This window comes from Limanda limanda, chromosome 12, assembly GCF_963576545.1.
Source record: "Limanda limanda chromosome 12, fLimLim1.1, whole genome shotgun sequence".
Lineage (NCBI taxonomy): Eukaryota > Metazoa > Chordata > Actinopteri > Pleuronectiformes > Pleuronectidae > Limanda > Limanda limanda.
In genome coordinates, this window is record NC_083647.1 from 27,440,864 (window position 1) to 27,468,363 (window position 27,500).

Sequence of the window (27,500 nt, forward strand, 5' to 3'; positions counted from 1 at the left end):
AGTCCCAGAGGACGCCACGGCAACGCCACGGCAACGCACGCCGCCGAGCGAGCAGAATGAGAAAACACCTCTGAATCCTCACATGACCCCCCCCCCACCCTCGTCCTCCTGCTCCTCCTCCTTTCTTCTCTGTTCGTCTTTTCCTCCTCAACCACTCCATCTCTCTTCTACTCTTCCTCTTTCTCCTCTTCTCTGTATTCCTCCCTTCCATCTGTTTCTCCTCCAAATCTTCTTATTCGATTATTTTTCCCCTCACTTCAACTGCTACTCCTCTACTTCCTCTACTTCCTCTACTTCCTCTACTTCCTCTTCCTCTTCCCTCCTCCTCTCTTCCTCTTTTCTCCTACTCTACTTCCTCTTCCTCTCCTCTCTTCCTACCTTTAATTGGTCTTTCCTTCTCTACTTCCTCTTTTTCTCCTCTCTTCCTCTTCTCTCCTACTCTACTTCCTCTCCTCTCTTCCTACCTCTTCTTCTTCTCTCCTCCTCTACTTCCTCTTTCTCTCCTCTCTACCTCTTCACTCCTACTCTACTTCCTCTCCTCTCTTCCTACCTCTTCTTCTTCTTTCCTCCTCTACTTCCTCTTCCTCTTCCTCTCCTCTCTTCCTACCTCTTCTTCTTCTCTCCTCCTCTACTTCCTCTTTCTCTCCTCTCTACCTCTTCACTCCTACTCTACTTCCTCTCCTCTCTTCCTACCTCTTCTTCTTCTTTCCTCCTCTACTTCCTCTTCCTCTTCCTCTCCTCTCTTCCTACCTCTTCTTCTTCTCTCCTCCTCTACTTCCTCTTTCTCTCCTCTCTACCTCTTCACTCCTACTCTACTTCCTCTCCTCTCTTCCTACCTCTTCTTCTTCTTTCCTCCTCTACTTCCTCTTCCTCTCCTCTCTTCCTCTTCCCTCCTACTCTACTTCCTGTCCTCTCTTCCCACCTCTTCATCTTCTCTCCTCCTCTACTTCCTCTTTCTCTCCTCTCTACCTCTCCACTCCTACTCTACTTCCTGTCCTCTCTTCCTACCTCTTCTTGTTCTTCCCTCCTCTACTTCCTCTCCCTCTGCTCTCTTCCTACCTCTTCTCTTCTCCTCTACCTCCCCATCTCTCCTCTCTTCCTCTTCTTCCTACTCTACTTCCTCTTCCTGTCTTCCTACCTCTTCCTCTTCTCTCCCCCTCTTCTTCCTCTTCCTGTCCTCTTTTCCTACCGCTTCTTCTTCTCGCCTTCTCGACTTCCTCTTTCTCTCTTCTCTTCCTCTACTTCCTCTTCCTCTCCTTCTTCTACCTCATCTTTGTGTTTTTCTTTGATTTTTCTCCTTCAGCTTCATCTTTTATTCTGTCTCGTCATCCCTCTGTTTTCTTCTTCTTTTCTTTTCTCCCCCTCCTGCTACCACTTCTCTCTTATCTTCTTTCTTCTTCGTTGGTTTATCTTCTCTTTCCTCTTTTCCTCTTCCATTCTCTCTTCTTGTCTTTCTCTGGTTTCTTTCCTCTCGCCCACTCGCTCCTCCTCCTCTTCTTCTCCTCTTGTTCTTCTAGTATTTTCCTCTTTTTCCTTTTCTCCCTCGTTCATGCAGAAATGGTTTAATTGTAAATGAACGCAGTGTGTGTGTGTGTGTTTCTGTGTGTGTGTGCGTGTGTGTGTGTGCGTTTGTGTGTGTGTCTGTGGGGAAAACTAATCCCATTAATTCAAAGTGAATAACAAAGAGAGAGAGGGTCCAGTTCCCCTGTCGTTCGTCCGTCCTCCCTCTCTCCTGCTCCCTCCATCATCATTATTCCTCCGTCAGATCGGCGGCTGATTTCCTGGAGGACTGCGAGAAACCCGACCGACTGACGGAGGGATGGAGGGAGCGAGAGAGGGGGAGGGAGCGAGAGAGTTGTTGCTTCTCCTGGGGAGCCGCCTGTCCTCGTTTCTTTCTCCTCCTTCTGTTTCTCTTTCTTTCTCCAACGTTCATCTCCCCATTCTTTCCTGATGTACTTTTTTCTCCTTTGCCTTTTGCTTCTCTTCCCTTTTTCTTTCCTTTCTCTTTCGTCTCTGCTCCTCTCTTCTCATTTTCTCCCTCTCCGTGTTAATGTTTTAACTTTTATCCATCGCTTCTTTCACCTCATCTGTTCTTTTTGTCTTTCTACTACTTTGACTCTTTTCCAGTGTTCCCCTCTTCTTCCACTCTCTCGTTCCTCTTATCTCTTGTTGGTCTCCCTCCTTTCATTCCTTCTCTCGCCTCCTTTATTCCCTCCACTCTCTCTCCTGTTTTCTCTCTCTCTCTCTTCAAGGACATTTATATTATAAAGGATGAATTTGCATATTAATTCATTTCTTTCAATTTTCTCAGATTAGACGTTGTCAACACGTATCAGTGCTGATCAAACCAGTGTGTCCACCAGAGACCTCTGTGTGTGTGTGAGTGTGTGTGTGTGTGTGAGAGTGTGTGTGTGTGTGTGTGTGTGTGTGTGTGTGTGTGTGTGAGTGTGTGTGTGCGTGTGTGTGTGAGAGTGTGTGTGTGTCGGTCCGTGAGTGTGTGTGACTGTGTTTGAGCAGGAGAAAGTGGAGCTTTTAAGAAGCACGCACACACACACACACACACACACACGCACACACACACACAGACACACACACACACACACACACACACACACACACACACATGCAGCATTGACACAATAGACCAGTTGGGAACCGATCGGCCAAGTTCTGAAAAAGTAAAGAAACGATTTTCGTTTTCATCAGCAGACTTTTAACTTTTGAGACACACATGTACGCTGCCATGGCAACAACAACAAACTAACGTGCACTCGGTGTTTCAGGGTCAATGGACAATGCACCTCCTCCTCCTCCTCCTCCTCCTCCTCCTCCTCCTCCTCCTCCTCCTCCTCCTCCTCCACCTCCTCCTCCTCCTGTCTTACAAAATGAACCCAGTAATATCTCTGATGTGAACACTGCCTCCTGCTGGTCATGACGTCAATCACAGTCAGAGTTGGTGGAGTTGTGAGGTCGAGATCCCGCCCACACACCTGCTCCACCAATCAGGACTCAGTCTCAGCTGCCAATCATATCGTCTCCGCCCACACAAACATCAGTGTCTTTGACAAACATTTATTTACGTCTACTTCGATTTTTTTACTTTGCATATCCCGTCTGCTAACATGGAGGAGGCAGGTTTATGAGCTACACTGCAGCCAGCCACCAGGGGGCGAGTCATCTTTAGGGAGACGTCATGTCGTCCATCTTTATTATCTCTGTGATGTCACAGATCTCAGATGTTAAAGAGGAGGAGTCTTGTTATTACTGATTAAAAGTGACGAGTCCCTAAAAGGACACTAACACCTGCTGAACTGGTCAGTGTGTGTGTGTGTGTGTGTGTGTGTGTGTGTGTGTGTGTGTGTGTGTGTGTGTGTGTGTGTGTGTGTGTGTGTGAGGGGGCGTTTCCCGGCTGTCTCTCCCCCCCCCCCGTCACTCCCTCTGATGGATGGAGAAGTTATTAATATGCAGTTGATTTCTCGGAGCTGACGAATGGAGCGTCTCACCTTCGGGGGGGGGAGGGGGTATTTTATTTTGAAGGACGCCACTTGTCGCTGAAGCAATAATCTGAAACACCGTGTTGCTGATGTCTTCGGGGATGAAGACTTTTATTTTGACAGTCGTGACACGAGGAGTCCTTCTCCTTAACAAACCTTTGATCTGAGCCGGGACGTCCTGTCCGTCTCCGTCTCTGGACGCGTGTCTGTTGTGTTGATTGTGTTGATTGTGTTGGTTGTGTTGATTGTGTTGATTGTGTTGACGTTCCGCCGGTTGTCATGTTGCCTCGGAGATGACTGACAGTCTGACAGCTGCTGTGATTGGCTGACTGCCCCTGCCGACTCAATGAATGTATTTATTTGTTTTAAACCAATTAAAATGTCTCCGCTCATGTTTCGGCCTCGAACACTTTGACTTTCTGAAGATTCTCTGAGTGAAATCATCTCATTTGTTTGTCTCTGTTGATGCTTTTAAATGTTTTCCTACATATTATATTTATGAGCTTTACAAGCTAAGGTAGCTAAGCTATGATTAATATTATCTAACGGTAGAGACACGTTGATAATGTGGTCGAAGGCTCATGTTCACTTTTACTGATCCAACGAAACCTGGAACATAAACGTACTTGATTAATCTCTTCTCTTCCTCTTTCTCCCCCTCTCTGTATTCCTCCCTTCCATCTGTTTCTCCGCCAAATCTTCTTATTCCATTATTTTTCCCTTCATGTCAACTGCTACTCCTTTACTTCCTCTTCCTCTTCCTCTCCTCTCTTCCTATCTCTTCTTCTTCTCTCCTTCTCTACTTCCTCTTCCTCTCCTCTCTTCCTACCTCTTCTTCTTCTTTCTCTCCTCTCTTCCTCTCCTCTCCTACTCTACTTCCTCTCCTCTCCTCCTACTTTTTCTTCTTCTTCTTTCCTCCTCTACTTCCTCTTCCCCTCCTCTCCTCCTACCTCTTCTTCTTCTTCTTTCCTCCTCTACTTCCTCTTCCTCTCCTTCTTCTACCTAAATTTTGTGTTTTTCTTTGATTTTCTCCTTCGGCTTCATCTTTTATTCTGTCTCATCATCCCTGTTTTCTTCTTCTTTTCTTTTCTCCCCCTCCTGCTACCACTTCTCTCTTATCTTCTTTCTTCTTCGTTGGTCTATCTTCCCTTTCCTCTTTTCCTCTCCCATTCTCTCTTCTTGTCTTTCTCTGTTTTCTTTCCTCTCTACCACTCGCTCCTCTTCTTCTTCTCCTCTTGTTCTTCTAGTATTTTCCTCTTTTTCCTTTTCTCCCTCGTTCATTCAGAAATGGTTTAATTGTAAATGAACGCAGTGTGTGTGTGTGTGTGTGTGTGTGTGTGTGTGTGTGTGTGTGTACTTTAATTAATTAAATGAATATATTAAAATCTCTCTGATCATATAGTTCAGTAGATACAACAACACAGTGAATCATCCTCTAAGTTACATAGTGATGTTAAGTTGATCCTGTGTGTGTTTGTGTGTGTTTGTGTGTGTTTGTGTGTGTTTGTGTTTGCCAGTGGAGTCCAGCAGTCCCAGTCTCTTGGCCCCTGATAACGTTCTGGAACGTTCCTTCTTCATCCGGATGAAGTCGACGCTCACGAAGAGAGGAGTTCACATCAAGTCCTCGGGATTCAAGGTTCGGTTTCAAACTTCTCATTCTGAAAAAAACTGATCAATGAAAAATCATAATTTAACTTTGAATCTGAAACCAGTGGAAATCAACAACAACAACATCGATGTGAGACGAGGTGATTTCCTCCCTGAGGTCACATGACATTATCTTAGACATATAACATCACACAATAATTTAGTTAGACAGTCATGTGTGTGTGTGTGTGTGTGTGTGTGTGTGTGTGTGTGTGTGTGTGTGTGTGTGTCAGTCGATGGCTCAGTCTTACGATCTGTCTTCAATTGAAATGATCCATATGCAAATGTATAATCTCACCAGGGACGACTACGTGCCGTGTGTGTGTGTGTGTGTGTCTGTGTGTGTGTGTTTCATGTCATCTTGTCCCACATTGTGTTATTTTTTATTACATGTCTTGTAGCGTTGTCAGATTTTCCCCCATCGTGTCGTGTGATCAGGGATGATGTGTGGATGTCAGAAAATGATTTTTAAAAAGCAATAAGATTAGAGACACGATCTCCAGCTCATCTAGATGAACCGATCTTTCTCCATCGTAATATTAATGACATTATGATGAATGTATATCAAATGGTTTCATTATAATATTACAAAGTTAGCATTGGCTGATGGGTTGAACACAACGTGCACACGGCTCTGTTTCCTCCGTCCAATGTGAGAATATGAGTTGAATGTGATATTTTTTCATGTGCTTGTTGTTGTTCTATTGTGTATAACACAAGTGTGTATGTGCACAGTGTGTGTGTGTGTGTGTGTGTGTGTGTGTGTGTGTGTGTGTGTGTGTGTGTGTGTGTGTGTGTTTGCATGACGGATCCCCGACCCATAGGTGTCACATCAGGCCTTTAAGCCCTGTGACCATCTCACCGCTCGCAGATCGAGAGGAGGGATTAAAGAGGATTCTCCAGGCTGAGTGTGTGTGTGTGTGTGTGTGTGTGTGTGTGTGTGTGTGTGTGTGTGTGTGTGTGTGTGTGTGTGTGTGCGTGCACATGTGATCTCTCACAGTGTATCCTGGACTAATGCACTGCTTTAGGATGACAGCAGCCAGAAGTAGAGAGAAAGATGAAAGTGTTAAGAAAAGACAAATGGTTTCATTGATTCATTGATTCATTGATTAATACACAAATCCAATGTTACATTATTTTTTAAACAACGACTGGTTTCATTAAACAGAAAAAAACATTGGAGATTGATTCATTAATATAAAACTGTTAAGTGCTTTTACTTTGTCATTCTGGAAAAATCACTTTCTCTTTTCCTACAGTGGAGACAGAGAATAAATCATCAATACAGTTTGATTGTGAATTCTGTGTGTGTGTGTGTGTGTGTGTGTGTGTGTGTGTGTGTGTGTGTGTGTGTGTGTGTGTGTGTGTGTGTGTGTGTGTGTGTGTGTGTGTGTGTGTGTGTGTGCCATGTTCCACCTGGCGGATTCAGATCACATGCAAATCAATGTGGAGACAAGAGCCGCACATAATTATTCACATTCACGAATGCATATATTACTACACACTCATTTGCACTGACACACACATCAATGCAATTCTAACACACACACACACACACAGTGCTACAGTACGCATGACCCACAGTAAAAGATGGAAGAAGCAATTAAATATAATCTTATAGATTTCAACATGTATGATGTTCTTGTTGTAGATTGATGAGAAACACTCGCAGGGATATTTCTCAAACAGTTTTTATTTCAACGGGTTAAGATAAGATAAGATAAGATAAGGGTTAAATATGAGACAACAAATAAAACATTTGATTCAAATTCATCTTCAGGCAGAATCTCCACCTTCACTCAGTTAAACATACGATACGATCAAACCTGCTGTTGGACAAGTTCTCAGGACGCGACGGGTCCAACGTACAAAACGCTGATTTACGATCTCCTCTGACGTTAGCCTCTATCCGCTGACTCCGCCCCTAACTCCCCTCCCGTGTGTCCTCTCTCAGGTGATCCACGTCACCGGGCGTCTGCGCATCAGGATGACGCTGACGCACAGCCGCTCGGTGCCCATCCAGATCATCGGGATGGTGGTGGTCGCTCACGCGCTGCCGCCGCCCACGATCAACGAGGTTCGCATCGACTGCCAAATGTTCGTCACCCGAGTGAACATGGACCTGAAGATCGTCTACTGTGAGAACAGGTCAGAGCAGAAAACAGTTTCCAACAATAACATGTTCACAAGGGATGAGAGGCCGGAGGGAACCAGGAAGTCACTGTTAATTTAAAAAAAAATAAAGCATTTACTTTTAAGTTGTTTTTTTTACATGAATTTCTTTGAAATCATGATCTTTGTTTTTTACCGACATTTTTGGACTCACAAGACAAAATTTCACATCATAAAAAATTCTCAATACTTCTTCGTTAACAATTTGCTGATATGAAAACATTGTTACACAACAAGTACAATTGTCCAAATGTTAAACTCGGTCCATGTTTAGTTAGAATTTTATTTTCTTCATCAGGAAAAGTTCTGTTTTACTCGAAGGAAACGTTTTCATTACACATGTAAATATTTAAACATTTATTTTATATTAAGAAAAAACATATCTTTTATCTTATTTTATTAAGATGGAAAACAAAAATATTTCCCCTTTTATTTATTTATAATTTACATTAATTTTATATATTTAACAAAACAAGAGAACAGACAAAATAAAAACAAAATATTTTCCCTCATGAGAAAAGAATTAACAAGAATTATGAAGATTATAAACTTTGATTGTGACACAGTCGTCATGTTGAGAATTAAACCTGAAAAATATGTTTCATGTGTTTCCATCGTCAGAGCAAAATAATAATGTTCATCTTTCCACTGGAAATTGCTGCAGAGATTGAAAAAGAAAATCTATATTATTTTCTCCTCAAAACGTCGACGTCCGGTTTCAGAATCAGATTCATCGTCAGACACAGAATCAAAAGTTCTCCGAGGTCTTTATTCAAATCAACTTTTATGATCGATGTTTTTCTTAAGTGTTGTCGTGATTTTTTTTATAATTTAATTGACTTTATTAGAGAATCTGTTTTTATTCGTCCATTTTCAAATCACCAGCGTCCAACAGAAACCTGGTGGATTACATACATGTGTCATACGTGTGGAAGCTTCTTCTTCGTGAGGACGTGTGACCCTGGTTTCAGATCCAGATCCAGCCGTTAGGAATCAGGATCCCGCCCAGGAGTTAACCGCCCAGATTCATATCAAGCATAGAAAAAAAACCTTCATGTTTTATTATAAAAAGAGAGTAGGGGGGGAAGAAATGATAGCAGACAGATTGCTTTTTCTGGTGTGTGGAGAAAAGAGACACAACACGAGACGGAGGAGGATTCTCCGAGCGACAGACAAACCTCGCTCCCATTACGGCCCCATTTCAGGATGAGTTTCTAAGAGAATGAGAAAATGGGAGGATGGATTTTTCTAAAGAACAAGACTGAGCTGTTATCTGCCTGCCAGACATTAGTCCCCCGCCCCCCCCCCCTGTCCACCCTCCATCAGAATGAAACCGGGGAAATTGTTCTGTCTATCCTGTGGCAAATTTGTTCAAATGAAACCTTTTAAAGCTGATGTGTGTTACCTGCAGCGCCGAGCGACGGGACTCACTCTCGGCTTATTAGCTTTTTTATTTTCCCCTGATTCAGTCTTTTCTAATCGTCGAGTTCCAGAGCAAATTGTCGTGACGTGACGTGAGATTTATTCCAGAGTTTCACGACAATTCCACTTAGTGTCAGCGCGGCTCAACCGGAGCTGAGACGCTGTGAAGAAACCTGAAAGACTAAATCCTGCACCGGGGCCGTGGACATGGAGTTTGTTGCATTTCACTGATAAAAACTCGAAAAGAACTTTCAAATATTTCTAAAAAGACATGAAAACTCTAATATAGGTTGGTGTCCAGTATACAGGAATATACGGGAATTAACAGGAATTAACAAGAATAAACTGGAAATGTTGTGGGTAATTTATACTAACTGTATTTACCTTGTCATATACAGACATAAATATAAACATTTTGTTGTGTCATAGGCTGATTTGAGCCCTGAGGAAACTTTGGGCACTTGACTATATGCTTCTGCATCGTTGTGTCATTCTTAACATAGGTCTTTGCACAGTATTTGCAAATGTACACAGCCTTTCCTTCTACATTGGATGAGGTGAAATGTCTCCACACATGAGAGAGTGCACGTGGCATTGTTCTGTAGAATAAGATGAGAAAAAAGTTTGTAAAAAAACACTAATGCAATGCCAGAGATATAAATAGTTAGCCAAACAATTGGAATCGTCTGTAAACATATTTTACAATTGATGGATAAATGAATGGAAATAGTCTAGATGAACAGATGAACAATCCTCAATCAGCATGCTAATATATTTTCCCAGTAATATCATTGAAACTTACCTGACTAGTCCTTCACTCTACAGCAGGCCTCAGTAGCCCTGCTGTAGAGTGAAGCATGCTGGGAGTTATCTGTGCATGTGATGGAAGAATGACCAGTGGAGGGTTGAAACTCAACGTTCCATACATCTTTAAAATAGAGTTTTGAATGATGTTTTTATTGCTCAGCGTTTAATTTGTTTTTTTTTTGTTTTTTTTCAAAATTCCCAAAATTCCCGAGTTAAACTTCCCATGGAAAGTTTCCGGAAGGTTTCCTGAAATTTATTGGAAACTTTCCACCCCTTTGCAACCCTAGTCCAATGTCCTCGACCTGAAAGCCAGGTCACGTGACTCGATGGAGGCCGCGATGGTGACGGTTCATATTTGCAAAGCGAGAGAGAGAGAGAGCAGGACTTTCATGTTCAGTTCTTGTTATACTTGCACTCAATTATGTAATCTTAATATTATTCGTGTTTCAGAATCAACGACTACATGGACCTGACCCCTGTGGACATTGTGGGGAAACGGTGCTACCAGTTCATTCATGCTGAGGACGTGGAGGGAATCAGACAGTGTCACCTGGACTGTGAGTACACCTGACCGCATGCTGCGCTCTGATTGGACCGAGCCGCGTCCAATCATTTGTCGTTGTCCTTGGTGGAAACAAATCAAATATCAACTCATGGTCCAATCGTGCACTTACGATCATATCTGTCGCCATGGAAACAATTATGCTCTGACAACATCTGATGAGGATCATGTGAAGTGTGTTAATGGACCTTGAGTTGTTTTCATCATATTATTAGTAGGGCTGGGCAAGTTAACTCGTTTGAATCGAGTTAACTCAAGTGATGAGTTTACTCGATTGTTTATCCGCCAATTATTTTCTTTTTTCCTGTTCTGCAGCAGTCAGCAACAGACTTTCACAAAATAAAAGCATGACTTTCACAATAAAACAATAAATAATCAAACCTGAGTGAATGCGAGATAAAATAATGAATCGAGTTAACTCATCACTTGAGTTAACTCGATTCAAACGAGTTAACTTGCCCAGCCCTAATTATTATATTTTCCTATTCTGATTCTTCTGTCTGCGCCCCCTAGTGGCAGACAGAAGATGTTTAACTTAAAAAACTGTTAAACTGTTTTTTCCCGACTCTTTAAAATCGAATGTAAACCTAAACAAATAATAATCAGTGTCAGAGAGCTGCTCCTTGTGTCGTATTTCTAAATCCAAGTGTGAAGGTCAAAGGCCACTTAGAGAACGTTTCCTCTCAGCAGCTCTACAGCGTCATGAGTCCTAACACACTCCGACACACACACACACACACTCCGACACACACACCCTCACACAGGAAGTGCTGCGGTGGCCTGATCCAGGGGCTGTCTGGATGATTTGCTGCTTCCTGTTTGCCGCTGCAGTCAGATTTTACTGGGGCGGTAAAAGCTGCGGCGGCGCCGGGAGCCACGCCGGGTTTCACGGTGCGAACACGCCTCCAAACCACACGGCCGCCTCCCATCACATCCCGTCGGCTGCAGCAGACACGCTCTGCTCCAGGGTTTGAGTTTCCTGCTCCGTCAGGTTCCAGGTTCACAGGTTCAGATCCTCGGGACTCATCTGGATCCCAGAGTCCAGCGACCTCGGAGGATCTCACACGTCTCGATCCTCCTTCAGGATCCGTTCAGACCTGGTTCTGTCATGTGACCTCGGTGAGAAGGTCGGTGTGAACGAACATAGATCCTGAGATCTGATCACACCTGACCTCTGACCTTCGTAATGAACCAAAGTGTCTCTACACTACTCATTGAATCACATACTAGTCCAGGCAAAGTAGCCCATTTTGGAGCCAAAAATAGAAGTAATTGTAAAAGAATTTTTTTCAGCATAGATCATTTCTATGAGGTGTCCAGAACAACATACTAAAAGTCCTAAGAAATCCTAGGTGAGGAAATATGTTTAATTCTCATCAATGTGTTCCAATAAGGCAACAATACATCCCAAAGAGGTTATTTTTTTCCTTTACTCCAATCAAAATAAAACTTTACACAATGAAAGTAGCCATGAAACGTAACATTTTTTGTATTACAAGTTTCTTTGAAAATGAATTTATGTATGTATTTGTCATACATATCAATGGTGTTTATGCAAATAAGGACATATTCAATAAGTGTGGAGCTCATGTGCTTGTCAAATTCATTTCAAAAGAAACTTGTAAAACAAAAAAAGTTACTTTTCATAAATACTTTTACTATGTAAAGTTTTATTGTGGTAGGAGTAAAGGAAAAAATTAAGCCTGTTTGGGTGTATTTGGGGCATATTCGATTAGTGTATAGCTCATTTGCATATTCAAATTCATTTTCAAAGAAACTTGTAATACAAAAAATGTTACTTTCATTGTGTAAAGTTTTATTTTGATATGATCTATGCTGAAAAAAATTATTTTACAATGAGTCGGTCCTAAAACGCTACTTTGCCTGGACTATACAGCGACAACATGTTAAAACAAACTGGGTTCAGGAAATGAAGCCAATTCAAACCTGCATTCTCCCTCTGACCAGCAGGGGGCGACTCCTCTGGTAGTTTCTATAGAAATCGACTCTTCTTCTGCTTCTCACTTTATAACGTCAGTAAACATTCAGAAGTTTCTGTCTCAGTCTCTAGTTTCAAGTCTTCTTCAAACAGCTGATGTTCATTTAGTGAGTGGGGGGGGGTACCACAGTGTGATTGATAGCTAATATTGTCCAATTGGTGCAGTTGTAGGTGGGCGGGTCCTCTGGCTCTCAGTCAGGCTCCACCCCCTGCTCCTCTATATCTGTTTTAAAAAATATATATAGAGGATAGAGATACCTCACAGACACATTCACCACCTATAGATTTTCAACATTATAAGCTAGAAGTAGATGTTTCTCTTCTTCATTTCAGCTACAACACATTTTCCTTGACTGCGGCTGATCCGCCGCCGTCGACCTTCACCGCCGGTTTCATATAATGATGATATGAAATATAACTCACGACCAAACCTCGCCGTGGAGAAAAGAGCTCCCTGAAAGTTTTTCAATTACCTTCTCCAAAAGTTCCTGAGCTCTGAATATCCAGAGTGGCAATCAGGAAGTGACTCTACGGTGGCCCGGCGGGGTCAGCTGGAACGTGGTCGGGGGGGTGGGGGACGTGTAAAACACCAAAAAAAAGGAAGTGAAATATGGACGGAGATTATTCTGTCTGTCTGCGGCGAGGAGCGGAGGTCGGGGGGGCGAGCCGGCAGCCGGCGCTTTAAACGACTTGATGCTTCCCCCCCCCCGACCCCCCCCCCCCCCCCGTCACCTCGGCTGCTCGCTCTATTCTTCTTCTTTCAAAATTAATTTCCTCTTTGAAAAGAGGAACTTTCAGAAACGGATGGTTACGGGGCGCCGGAGGTGCTCTGCGTCTTCTCTTTTTTTTCTTCCTCTCTTTCTTCTGTTCATCCTCCCCCCCCCTCCCCCATCAATTGGAGCTCGTCAGATTGTTCTGAAATCGGCCTTTTTTTCTTCGGGGCGGTTTAATTTGGCGGCTTAATGAACTCGCTGCTGATTGTGCCGAGGCTGATTCCAGGACGGCGGTCGGATGAGTCTCGACTCGTTTCAGCGGACGTGATGAAGCTGGACGGGGGGGCGGGGTCTCGGGGGGGCGGGGTCTCGGGCGATAGAAAACGTTCTTTTTGTTTTCAGCTCAGTTTGCACATTCGAGGCCTCGGTGGTTCATTTTTTTGAATGTTGTGAAAGTAAAACAATCATGTCAATGTAATCTGCTTCACCAGGTTTCAATAATAAAAATTACGTCTGAGTAACCGTGGCAACAGACGCCGTTAAATGTGGTAATGATGTAACCTAAAGCAGCGTTTATACAACATACGTGACCGGGTCGTCCTGGTGATGACGGACACGAGCGTCTTCCTGGAGCGTCACAAGGTTCCGAGTCTCAAGTGACGGAAGTGAAATGAGATTCCTGCTCAAGCTGCAGGAAAAGTTCCAAAGTTTCTAAATACAGAAAGTTCCTGTGGTTAAAACAGGTCACGGCTTTCCGCTCACATGAATGAAGGCGTGGGTTCATAAAACCAAAGGAAATTCTCTGTCTTGTTTCCCAAAAGCTGCAGATTTTCAAGTCTTTCTCTGTTTCTGCAGCAGCCGCTCTCAGGACTTTTCTGTGGGATTTATTTCCACGTCGACTCTCGGTTCCCCCGCTGCTGCAGGAGTCAGATAGTTAGGGAATCGATCAAGGTGTATTTTAGAGGGATAGCCTGTTCTCTCAACAGGGATCTAAATTTTAAAAGGGTTCTTTTTAAGTGGAGGACGAGGCGTGATCCCTCTCTGTGAAGAGGCATCACTCTCTAAGTCTCTATCATTACCTGCTGACAGCCGGTCTTAGCCCGGGTCAGATCTCAAAGTCAATCCGTCCTCGTTTCCACTCCCAGAGAAAGAAGAAACAGAGGGTGAACTTGTCTCCTGAAAAGGAAAGGCAGGGAGCAGGGGAAAGTGATTTGTAGGCAGACGGAGAGAAAGGGGGAAGTGGAGAAACACTTTGCACAAGGGATCAAGAGAGAAATTCGTCTTTTCTCTAAGAAAGGGAGAGAAGCGGGAACGAGTGATTTGCAGTTGGAGAAAAGAAAGAACGAGGACGAAATGCTCATTTTCTCAAGGAGAGAGAAGATGCTTCGTGTCTTTGTTCTTTTTTTTAGAAAAAGCTGCGAGAAGAAAGAGAGAAAGGGGAAAAAATAACAGATGAATATGTGAAAGTTGAGGGATCCGAGGATGCATTGGAGAGAGAAACAAGGTTTAGCTCTTTAGAAAGAAATAATATTTGCAAAAAAAAAGAGAGGATATAGCCGAGTGGAGAGCTGTGTTCATTTAGAGGAATAAAGAAGGAAAGAAAGAATACTCTCATCTTAGCCATTCATCTTCTTTCCACGAAGGAAGGATGAATGGTAAAAGTGAAAGGAGGGAAGAGGTGCACAGAAACCTGGAGAAGACGGAGATCTGGAGCTGCTGAGATGAGCACAGTGGCTTAAAGTTTGGAGAATTTAAAAGCTCCACGTCTGCTCATGTGTCCTACAGGAAGTATTTTACTTTTACAAACAGGAAACACATTTGGTTTTAGGGAAGTGAAATCATGATCATCTTCACCAGGACACGAGATAAGTTCGATATCAACAGTAAAAAAAAACCTCATAAAAAGTCAGTTTGAAATCTCCAGGGACAGAAAATACACTGAATGTTCTTAAACTAAATCAATCATTGAAAATTAAATCGATAAAGCAAACTTTTAGAACAACCGAGTAAGTTCTGACAACTTTTTTGTATTGCATTTACAGCCTCTTGTCAATAGGAGGTGCTGGTGTCCTCGGTTTAAAGTGATTAGTGTTTAATGAATGTAAAAGTTCTGCACCTCGTCAGTCGTCAGTTACGTACGAAGGAGAGGTGGATGGTGATTGGTCGTTGGCTGCGTCAGGAGTTTACATCCGATCACATGAACGACAGACAAAGAAAGTGATTTTATTTTCGTCAGGAAAGAGCAAATGAGGACAGAGAAGAGACCGAGAAGAAGAAAAGACGCGTTAGAATAATATAGTTTCAAAAAGACAGAGGAGAGAGACCAGGGAAACTGACTCAGTCACAAAAAAACTCAAGAGTAGAATGAGAGAAAAGAGAGGGAGAGATTTGGAGCGACGTAGAATTACCAGCGGAGAAGACGACAGAGGACAGACAGACACGCTGAGACACGATCGAGAGACATTCACATGCAATGGGAAATAAAAGAGAGAGAGAGCAGGATACTCGTACACAGAAGTGAAAGCTCGGTGGATTTAAGCCTGCAGGCGTTTCAGTAGAGCTCGTCTCTCTGGACTCACACTGCCTTTAATGAACACACACTCACACACACACACACACACACACACACACACACTCACACACACACAGAAAGTCTTTTTTCAATCCTGTCTGTAGACAAAACACACACACACACACACCTGTGAAGTCATGCACACAGGTACGTTAGTGAGACACACACACATTCAGCAAAGTGACAGGAACTTCACCTTCTTACTTTTCTATGAAATGTTCTAGATCATTTTCTAGATTTTCTTCATTTTGAATCAGTTCTTCCTCAGTGACCCTGGTCAGGTCTGAACCAGGATCATGATCTGACGTCACAACCTCAAGATCAGGAGAAGAAAATCACTTCTGTGACTCAAGAGTCTGATAGAAACTGAAAAGAGCTTCAGGGAAGATTCATGTGTTCTGCTGTCGGCCAGCAGAGGGCGACAGAGGGAGGAACCGCTACGAGTAACAGATGAGTCAGAATGTAAAGGCCACATAGACACAAACACACACTCACACAAACACACACACGCACACACTCAGGCTAAATAAGGTAAAGGTTGACAACAGGAGGAGGGGAGTCCTGCAGATGAACAGAAGGTGAGACAGATGGAGTGAAGAAGAAAGAAAGAGAGGGAGGGATGTCAAAATAAAACAGAGACAAACACAGAGTCAAAACTGTGACATTGACCAAAAGAGAGAAAGAGGACGAGAAGACGAGAGGTTGAGAGACTTTAAAAGGGAATAGAAGTCTTTTAATCTCCCGCTCGCTCCCCTGCAGCCTCGGGCGAGCCTCCAGCACTCTCTCCCTCTCTCTCCCTCCCTCTCTCTCCCTCCCTCCCTCTCTCCTCTCCTTCATTAGTGGCCGATCAGAGAGCGAGTGATTGAGCGCCGGAGTGAGAGCCGAGGGTTAACAACCCTCCGGCTGCTGAACCCGGTTTACAGACTCAGAGTCCAGGAAGTGAAGCCAATAGGGAAGTGCCGCTGTTCTCCGTGATGACCAGCAGAGGGCGACCTCACTGGTTTTAAAAGACACCAGTTTCTATAGAAGCACACCCTGCAGTGACTCATTGTTTCCCACAATGCATCAGGAAAAGTAGTGTACATCTAATAGTCACTAACCGACCGACTTGATATACCATCATGCATTGTGCTCGCGGTGTTGACAGGAAGGAAAATGGCGGACAGACGGGAGGAGAGCGGGCCGCCGGCTCCGCCTCCTCTCTCCGGTAATCCTACTCGTTCTTATTCTGATCAAAAACATCGGAATCTTCACGAGGGTAAAGTCCTGAAGCTCTCTGTCAGGCTCCGCCCCCTGCTCCTCCATATATGGTTACTTCTGGTTTCGAAAAACTGAGGCTTTCAATTTTATTTTGGTCTATGTCCCATCTGCAAACATGGAGGAGGTGGAGTTTATGACCTGCACCGCATCCAGCCAGCAGGGGGCGATACTTTATTCACAGTGTGTGGTTGAGACGTAGATGAGTCTGTTTAATTCCACCTGTTTTCACACGAGAGAAGAATGAACTGAAACATTTATTGAACGTGTCAGAAAATACAAAACAATAAATGTTTGTCTGATTGAGCCTGAAGGTCATTGACACGTTTCATTATATAGATTATATCGGTTTTTATTTAATATCTACTTTAAATGTGACCCGACGAACAAACACGAGCTGAGTGTCAGTCATGAAGCCTTCCTTGTGTGTGTGTGTGTGTGTCTGTGTGTGTGTGTGTGTCTGGGTCTGTGTGTGTGTGTGTGTGTGTTTGTGTGTGTGTGTGCACTCATTGTGTCGTTATTTACTCGTCGTACGAACAAAGCAAGGTCACAGTCAAGGTGACGTGATCTCACCATCTCTGCTTTAACATGCAAACAAGTTATTTTCTCTCTCTCCTCCTCTCTCTCTCTCTCTCTCTCTCTCTCTCTCCCTCTCTCTCTCTCTCTCGCTCTCTCTCTCTCTCTCTCTCTCTCTCTCTCTCTCTCTCTCTCTCTCTCTCTCTCTCTCTCTCTCTCTCTCTCTCTCTCTCTCTCTCTCTCTCTCTCTCTCTCGCCGACCGCCTCGACCAAAGTCAATTACAGCCGCCCTGGGGATGTTTCTTAAACAATGCTATTAGTTTTCTAATAGTTTTTAATTACTGGTCTTTTCTTTTCTGTATAAATCACTCTCTACTTTCTCTCTCTTCTTTCTCTGTTGTGGAAAAACCTATTTGTGAGCGTAATTAAATGGAGAGGATATGAATCCGCTGACTGATTAATGCCAATACATATTGCTTGAGAAAACCATTTAGTGGTTAATTCAGCCAAATTTATTGCCGACGTGCCGTCACAGGGCGGAGGTGGAGGCGGGGGGGTCCGTGGCCAGGGGGGTGCCTGTTATGGTGACACAGCACTATCCTGTGGAGAGAGGCTGGTACTGCAGCGCTCTCTGGTGTATATATCTTTTTATATCTTAAATAAAAGATTCTATATATATTATTTAATATTTAATAAGATTGAATGTACATAGAATTTAAGGGTAAATTGAGCAGCATTTTAAATTGTATTTATTTTATCAGCATTTAGTTCCAACTCATCCTTTATTTTATGCTTTGTCTTTATTTCACTATGCTTTACTTTTATCAGACACGACAGAAAACAAATGTTTCAATCTCAACTTCGAGCTAATTGAGATTTATAGTTCTGTAATATCTAATATTTTGTTTATCTCAGGTTCTAAAGACAAATCTTCAAACAGATGAGACCATATGTTGGATGTTTAGTAGTGTTGATCGCCCCCTGGTGACTTGCTTAAGTATAGGCCATAAACCCTCTGCTCCATGTTAGCAGATGGAACATGGACCAAACAAAAAATCACAGTGGATGTTAAATAAATGTTTGGCTAATTTGATATTTTGGCTAATTTGATATTTTGGCTAATTTGATATTTTGGCTTCATTTCTGGAAGAGGGAGGAGGTGGAGACGTGATGTCCGTCCACACGCTGGATCCACATCGTGTCACAGAGTCAGTTTATTGTCTCCAAACTATCAGATACACAAAGTGTGACCACACACACACACACACACACACACACACACACACACACACACACACACACACACCGGGCTGGCAGTGTGAGCCGGTCTGATTAATGGCAGCAGCAGCAGAGCAGCACTCAGCCAGCTGTCACATGACATCTGATGGCTGCCTCTCTCTCGCCCTCTGTCCACGTTTTCTCTTTTCTTTCTCTCCTGTGATAAACAAGCTGCTCGCTGATGTCCCGTCGTTTCCCCCCCCCCCCTTCTCTCTCTCTCCTCCCAGTGATGAATAAGGGTCAGTGTGTGACAAAGTACTACCGATGGATCCAGAAGAACACCGGCTACATCTGGATCCAGTCCAGCGCCACCATCGCGATCAACGCCAAGAACGCCAACGACAAGAACGTCATCTGGGTCAACTACGTCCTCAGGTCAGAGGTCAACTGTCACAGCTGAAGTCAGAAAAATGATTTTCTATCCCTTGTTGTGGTTTTAAAATAAATTCAAATGTACAGCAGCTATTAGAAGCAAACTTCAAGCTGAATTTAGTATTACTTAATTACTGTGTTTGGTGTTTCATCTTCCAATCAAAGTATCACACAGTTAACTGACAGGAAGTGTCCCTGTGCTGCTTCACAGTAACCACGAGTATAAAGACACGCCCATCGACATCGCACAGCTGCCCAACCTGCCCGAGAAAACCTCGGAATCCTCGGAAACCTCCGACTCTGAGTCCGAGTCCAAAGAAAACTCAGGTGAGAAGAAAAATGTAGCTGCTCCAAGTTCCATGTGATTTAAACAATAAACATCTGATCTCCACGGCAGAAATTATACAACAACGTCCAAACAAAGTCCGGACCCACTTTGTTCTCCTGAGTTCGTGTCTGAAAACAGCTTCAGCATCATGGACACGCAAAGATTACGTTAGACGTTTAAATAAAGGTTTATAATCCTCCACGTTTTCTTTGATATTGTTGATTTAACGTAATAAAAATATGAAATGAGTCACTCTCATTTAGAAATAAAGATTCATCAAAGAAAAAGAACCGATCGATCCAAGGCTAAGGGCTAGGAGCATTCCTCCAATAACGTTCAGGGCGGAGATATCCACTGTGGTCAGAGTGAGGCTAACGTTAGCTCTTTATTAGAGCTGAGAATTCTACACGGCAGCAAATCAAGCGTTTCGTATTATTTTTGACAGCTACGCTCAGTGATCCGTCCGCAGAGCCTGGTCTTTTGTAGCATTAAAAGTTAAAAATACAATTTGAAATGTCGTCATCGTACAGTACCTACAATGACACAAAGGCTGAAACACCAGCGATGTTGTCCGGTTATTTCAACACCATAAACACAGATCATCTCCCGGTGATTAGCCTTTAGCCTTTAAATATAATAACATTCATGTAGGTTTCAAGAAACATTCACAGCTGTTTCACACGGTTCTTGTTTTATTCCGCTAAGGACACAGAGCTAATGTTAGCTAGCTAGCTAACTGAGAAGCTGCTGTTGTATCCTTCAGCTCCAGGATGGAGTCACCTGACTCTTTGCCCCCCCCCCCCCCCCCCCCCGAAACCTCAGCACCATAAAAGAATCAAAAAGAATCAAAAGCTGGTACTGCAGCGCTCTCCGGTGTTTATATCTTTTTATATCTTTTTATATCTTAAATAAAAGATTCTATATATCCTATTCAATATTTAATTAGATTGAATTTACAGAGAATTTAAGGGTAAATTGAGCAGCATTTTAAATTGTATTTATTTTATCAGCATTTAGTTCCAACTCATCCTTTATTTTATGCTTTGTCTTTATTTCACTATGTTTTGCTTTTATCAGACACGACAGAAAACAATTCTTTCAATCTCAACTTCGAGCTAATTGAGATTTTAGTTCTGTAATATCTAATATTTGGTTTATCTCAGGTTCTAAAGACCATTTTTAAATCTTCAAACCGATGAGACCATATGTTGGCTGTTTAAAAGTGTTGATCGCCCCCTGGTGACTTGCTTAAGTATAATATATAATATAGTGAAACCAATGGTTTGATTATTCATTCTTCATTAATTGAGCTCTGACACCAAACAGAGTTTTTAAGTTTAGTTTTTTTGGACGGTTTGTTTCAAGCAGCCAAAACAGGAGACACGGCTCCATTAGAGTTAAATGTACAAACACAGGCCTCCACCTTGAGCATAATATTATCAAGTCCTGCCGCCTGCGTTGGCATGGAGAGGACCGGTGCCAGCTGTTCTTCTTGCTGGAGGAGAAGGACTCTGGCAGGCGCTCGGCTGTAAACTGACGCCAGCTGCTGCAGGAGGACGCCAGCTCCAGCCATCAGGCCCGAGGTGCTCAGGCTCAACATATTCTAAAATGAGATATTTGCCCTTTGACCTTTGTTCTGAGCAAGCGCTGTCGCCAAGTGTTTGCTCATTCTGGGAACTGTTGGTTTCTTTATAATAAAACGACATGTTCTCGACCTAACTATGTAAAGTTCCTCGAGATAACGTGTGTTGTGATTCATATAAATCAAAGAGTTCGGAGGCTGGTGTTAAAAACAAAGAGATAGAGACGTGTTTTCATTCAGTTTAATATTACAACATATTACCAATTCAAATTAAATACGTTGGAATCTAACTTAAAAAAAAGTCACGAAAATGTGGCTGCTGCTGAAAAGAGTCCTCAAAAAAAATGCACTTTCTATTTGATTGTTTAAAGACACAGTGACCAGGGCTTTCAGGACATTGATAACTCCAGCTTTCTTTTTAAGGATATATATATCTATGGATATATATCTCAATGGAATATCTCCATCATCCTGAAATGCATCGTTCACGCTCCATGATTTTTACCCTGACAAAGTTTGGAGCTCGATGACAAAAGTCTGAACCAAATAAGATCGACTGGCAGTCGCCGATCTCTGCGTGAGAACTCTTCACGGATTCGAGACGCTCACCCCGAGACAGCAGCGAGCTAAATATAGAAATCTGCAACAACTACAAGCAAATCAATCGTGCATTAGGTATTGTTAGCTATATAAAACAGAGAGATTAAAAACTTTCAACATATCCCGACTTTGAGTTCAGGTCAAGTTTCAAATAATTCTAAATGTTGTGAATAATCCAAACTAAAACACACCTTGATTCCCAGCTTGTAAAAATAAATCTGTCTTGCTTGGAAATCGCACAAAATGGAGACACAAGGTTTTCCCGAGCGATTGAGTCGACATTTCCTTTCCCACGAGGGAGTCAGAGCGCTGCCAGCTGGACGGCCGCTGGCCTCAGTGTGCGCTGGCAGGGTGCAGAGTGTGTGTGTCTGTTGTGTGTGTGTGCAATGGCCTAGACAGAGCCAGCATGCCTGAACAGCAGCATCTACCGAACGCACATCAGTGGGTCCACAACACAACACAACACAACACAACACATGGAAATCCTGTACGGAAAACAGGGTCAGCAGAGATTCACAAACACGTCCGTCAGGTGAAGAGATCGTCTAAGATCGTCTCTTAGCGTGTTTTTCTTTTTGCCGTACGAACAGCACAGCTCTGAAGTTGGCTGTTGACCAGTTGGTCCATCGCTTGACCCGATGGAAATCTCAACAATTATTATAGTTCAGCAGTTTTTGAGAGATCCTGGTGAGAGTAAGACAAACACATGGCAATGAAACGACAAAAGGTCAGAAGTAAGATATGAGATTCATCCTCTTGGGGCCAAGCAGGTGTTCAAAAGTCCATCAGTTGTTTGAGATATCTCAGTCACTGCTCCTCCTCCAGCCACATCTCCCAGTGTTCTTTAAAGTCCACAAACTCCACACTGCTGTTGTGCAATCACTCAATAAGTGAATGAGTGTAGTAGTCCAGGCAAAGTCGCGTTTTACGACCGACTAATTGTAAAATAATTTTTTTCAGCATAGATCATTTCTATGAGGTGTCCAGAACAACATACTAAAAGTCCTAAGAAATCCTAGTTGAGGAAATATGTTTAATTCTCATCAATGTGTTTCAATAAGGCAACAATACACCCCAAAAAGACTATTTTTTTCCTTTACTCCAATCAAAATAAAACTTTACACAATGAAAGTAACCATGAAACGTAACATTTTTTGTATTACAAGTTTCTTTTGAAATTAATTTGACAAGCACATGAGCTGCACACTTATTGAATATGTCCTAATTTGCATAGGCAAACACCATTCATATGTATTACAAATACATACATAAATTCATTTTCAAAGAAACTTGTAATACAAAAAATGTTACGTTTCATGGTTACTTTCATTGTGTAAAGTTTCATTTTGATAGGAGTAAAGGAAAAAAATAGTCTTTTTGGGGTGTATTGTTGCCTTATTGGCACATTGATCAGAATTAAACATATTTCCTCAACTAGGATTTCTTAGGACTTTTAGTATGTTGTTCTGGACACCTCATAGAAATAATCTATGCTGAAAAGAATTCTTTTACAATTACTTCTATTTTTGGCTCCAAAATGGGCTACTTTGCCTGGACTATAGACTAAGAATAAAAGAGTTCTTCTCCGGTTCTTCACGTCCAGAAATATCCAAATGTGGTCGTTGTCTCAGAATGATCTCAGCAACTTGTCTGTTGAAGCCTTTTTAACCAGTTGTCCTCTTTCTTCTCATCAGACAATGAAAACACCAAGTCTGAGGGGAAGCTCGGCCACCAGGCCCAACGCAGCGAGGAGCCGGAGAGCGCCAGCAAGCGCCAGCAGCAGCCCGGCCAATCACACTGCTCCTCTGAACAGGACAGGAAACGTCAGGAAGAAGGAGACAGTTCCAGTAACCATGAGAGCCAAGACAGCGATGACAGCCTGGAACCTTCAGATGGAGAAGCAGAGGAGCAGGAGGAGGCCAGGGAGGCAGGAGGAGGAGGAGGAGGAGGAGGAGGAGGAGGAGGAGGAGGAGGAGGAGGAGGAGGAGGAGGAGGAGGAGGAGGAGGAGGAGGAGGAGGAGGAGGAGGAGGAGGAGGAGGAGGAGGAGGAGGAGGAGGAAGGCTGACAAGGTTAACAGGATTGGGAGGGTTAGGGGGACTGGGCTCCATCGGAGGACTTGGTAATCTGGGTGGACTTCATATTAAAGTAGAGCACTACGGAGACGGGGAAGAACTGCAGCTGCACAACTCGCAGACTTCTTCTGAGGAGGAGGAAGAGGAAGATGAGGATGAGGAGGAGGATGAGGAGGAAGAAGACGGAGGAATGCAAACCTGCGACAGCGCCGACGTTGGAAACAAGCTCCAGAAGCGGCGGAAGAGGAGGAAAGTGCAGAAATGGGACGGATCACAAAGTAAGAGAATCCGTCTGTCCTCCCCCTTGCCCAGCCCGGTCGCCATGGGAGACGCCACACCGCTGGCTGACTCCTCCCAGGCCACGCCCACCAGCTCCTCCCACCTCCTCAGCTCCTCTGGCTCCCCAAACAGCGCCGGGGGGACGTCCTCGGTCCTGAAGATCAAGACGGAGATGGCCGAGCCAATCAACTTCGACAACGACAGCAGCATCTGGAACTACCCCCCCAACAGAGAGATCTCCAGGAACGAGTCTCCGTACAGCATGACCTCCAAACCGGCTCCAGGATCCCACGAGACCTTCCCCTCGCCACAGGGGGGCGCTCTCCAGGTGTCCGTCCCTGACTCCGTCCTCACCCCTCCTGGGACTGAAGGAGGAGCCGGAGGAGGGAGGAGGAGCAACGGGAGCTCTGCTCCGTCCTCTGCTTCCAGTGCTGCGAGTTTAGCCCCTCCCTCAAGCGCCTCCTCCGCTGACCCGTTGTCACCCCCTCTCTCCGCCTCTCCACGGGACAAGCAACAAGGCACGCCCACCACCTCTTCTTCTTCCTCCTCCTCATCTTCCTCCTCCTCTTCCTCGTCAGCCTCTTCACTGTTGTACTCGGGCGACCTCGAGGCTCTGCAGCGTCTGCAGGCCGGTAACGTCGTGCTCCCATTGGTCCACAGGGTCACAGGGTCACTGGCGCCAACCAGCACGCCGGCTCCACGGGTTTACACCACCGGGACCATCAGGTACGCCCCAGCGGACGTCACCCTGGCCATGGCACAAGGGAACCTCCTTCCCAACGCCGCCATGAGCTTTGTAGACAGCTCGGGGTTCGGCCTGGACCCGAAGACGCCCATGGAGATGCTCTACCACCACGTCCACCGGCTCAACATGTCGGCAGCAGCAGCCGCCGGCCCGTTTGTGGGATCGCCGTCGGTAACGGGAGGGAACGGCGCCCTGGGAGGCCAGATGCCGACGGCAGCCAACGTGTTCACCACAGCAGAGGGACTGTTCTCCACGCTACCGTTCCCGGTGTACAGCAACGGGATCCACGCCACACAGACAAGTCTGGAGAGGAAGGAGGATTAATGCAAAACGCTCGAGACCGCATTACTGTGTTTCCGGAATCAACAACTGTGTCAAAGTAAAAGACAACTCACTAGTAAAAAAAAAAAGAAACTTTGCTTGCCATCCTTTACCCACACGGTGCAGCACTGTGCGTCGGAGGGAGGAGGACAAACGTACTCTAGCACTTTGAATCTGAGCAACTGAGTAATAGAAAGAACATCAACCCCCTTTTCTATCTCTCTCTCCTCTTCTCCTCCTCTCTCAGTCTCTCTCTTTGCTCCTGTTTCTTCAATCAGCAACACTGTTCTCCCCAACAAATGAACAGAACACAGACGATTCTTTAGTGTGAAGAATTCCTTTTTTTGCCTACAGAGAATTCATATTGCCTGAGGACTCCGCTGGAGCCCGACGGGATCATTTGTGTTATTTGACTTGATTGTGTTGCATCTTCATGAAGGTGCTGATGTGTGTATTTAAAGGAGGACGCCACAGGGATTTGTAACGGACAGAAAACTCCACGTGGCGCTCCTCCGTGTATCTTGATGTGATCAAGGCGTGTACAGACCGGGAGGAGGGGGGGGGGGGGGCGCTCTCTCCAACAAAGGTCTCAGAAATAATAATCTTTTGAAAAAAGGTTTTTGAGGACGTTTCTCGATTGAGGGAATAGTTAAGAGTTGCTTTCATTTCTTCCTTTTTTTTTATAAAATGCTCTAGCTCAGATTTAACCTACGAATCAAGCATTAAGAAGAAAACAAAAAAAGCAATTTCCACCGGGTAATGACCTGTGAAATATCGAATGTTACTAATTCCTCTTTTATCCCAGGAGTTTACCAACAGGTCTCGCACCAAACATAACCTCCTCTTCATCCCCTCCTCTCTCACTCTGTCACCACCCGATCTTTGTTCTGTCGCTCTACCTTCCGATGTCCAGACTCACGGTGCTACGGACCACCCAGTGACCCTGATTCAGCTGGCTGATGGGGGGGGCTGCTAACGAACCCACGGCTTGTTGACAGAAGGATCCCCGGTTTCTGTTTTTGGAGGGGGAACTCTTTTAAAGTTTCTTTTGTTTTCCTCTTCTGACCGTCAGGAAAGTCAGAAACGCAGCAAGAACCTCGAAATCAGCAACATGTCCCGCCTTCGTCTCGACACAAGCTCAATCTGATTGGGCCATGGGGGGGGGGCGGCGCCGTTTAGCAACATGGAGTTGATTGGTTAAATTTAAGGCTACATAGTGGGTTTCTTTTCTTTATGTTCTGTGTGTTTTCTAACTGAATCACTTTGATCTTCTAATGAGACTGAAGCTAAATACTTAGCGTCACTAACTTGAAAAATGAATGTTGAAATCCTCGACCGGCTCCTGTTCGATAACTGCTTTGTTTTATTTTTGTAGTAGATCAAGCATTATCTTCTTTTTTCCTCCTCCTCCTCTTCCTCCTCCTACTCCTCCTCTTCTTCTTCTTCTTCTTCTTCCTGAACCAGAATCACCTCCACAAGATTTTCCTAAACAATCCGCTCTCTTCCATCTCATTGCCGGACCCTGTGATTTAAAACCACATATCAACAAGGAGATTGTAATAAAGACGTTAATTTTCAGTCGATCTATCAAACAATCAAATCCAATAGCTACAAAAAAATGTAGATGAATTTTTTTGAGGAATAGAAAAAAGAACCACATTCCTTTAAACGACGTTGTGTTTGTCGTTCACTTTCTTTCTTCCCAGCCTCCTTTGCCAAAAAAAAAAAAAAGAACTCTCACGCTGTGTTTTAAAAGCACTGTGATTCTCATTCATTTGTACTTTTATTTTTCCTTTACTTTTTTTGGTAAAAAGAGGAAAAAAAAATATGAAAATAAGTTATAATTTAAACGGTATAAAAACTGTCACGACATCCATGTTTTTGAAGTTGGCAGCCCGTCTTCACCATCCCGCCATCCTTATTACCCGTGTGATTACGCCGTGAAAACGTGTTACCGATGTGTTTAGTGTCACTGGCTGTCGAAAGGTCGTCCACGGCGACCTCTCTCTCTCTGTGTGTGTTGACTATATGCAGTATATACTGAGCTACTGTAGCTGTTTCTGTCCTTTGTCTTCTCTGTGCTCTATCTCTAGTGTCAGGGAGGGGGGAGAGGGGTGGGGCTTAGAGTGAGAGGGGCGGGGTCTACGGGGTGACGGACATCCCCGCCCTAAAAAAGAACAGCCTTCTCTCTCTCTTTCTTTTCCCGCCTCTTCCTCCGTCTCCCTCTATCTGCAGTCTTAGTGAAACCAGTGGAGGTTCGTGGAATTTCGTGTTCGGTGGCCTTTGCAAAAAATGAAAAAGAACTTGTAGAGTCCACCTTTTTTTCGCTGCTTCCTTCCTGTCTTTGTAAACTCTTGATTTCTCTCGTTGTTTTCTGATCCTTCTCTCTCTTTCCCTCTGCTGTTGCTTTTTGCTGTTGTGTAGTCTTATACAAACCTCTTTATCTCGCTCTTTTCTCTCAGAGATGAAAAGATTCTTTAACTAGCTCAAGGTTTATGGAGCCATGTTTTCGCCACTAAGGAATTCTGGGAATTGCGGTTTCCAGCTCTTGCGTACAAAGTATTAAAGAACTAACGAATATTTACAGTATATACATATAAAATATGATGAGGAAAAGCCTAAAGTAGCATCGTAGATATAGTCCTGGAACAACCTCGAAAGCCTCAGTTGTGAAACATTTCCCAGAGTCCCTTGGGGCTTCCTGTGTGCATTGGGTGTATTTCATTGGTTCCCACCGAAAACTTGTTGACTTCCTGCGCAA

General features: G+C 43.9%; 1 protein-coding gene across 1 annotated transcript in view; it reads left to right on the forward strand.

Annotated features, from left to right (window-relative positions):
• The window catches only part of LOC133014874 (neuronal PAS domain-containing protein 3), a 231,305-nt gene extending 206,563 nt beyond the window's left edge, over positions 1–24,742 (forward strand). The window contains 7 exon segments of the mRNA XM_061082094.1: positions 5,012–5,130; positions 7,096–7,289; positions 9,993–10,099; positions 18,667–18,814; positions 19,023–19,138; positions 23,016–23,236; positions 23,441–24,742. Of these exon segments, the coding sequence (XP_060938077.1) occupies positions 5,012–5,130; positions 7,096–7,289; positions 9,993–10,099; positions 18,667–18,814; positions 19,023–19,138; positions 23,016–23,236; positions 23,441–24,742 (2,207 nt within the window).
• The last annotated feature ends 2,758 nt before the right edge of the window (positions 24,743–27,500 follow it).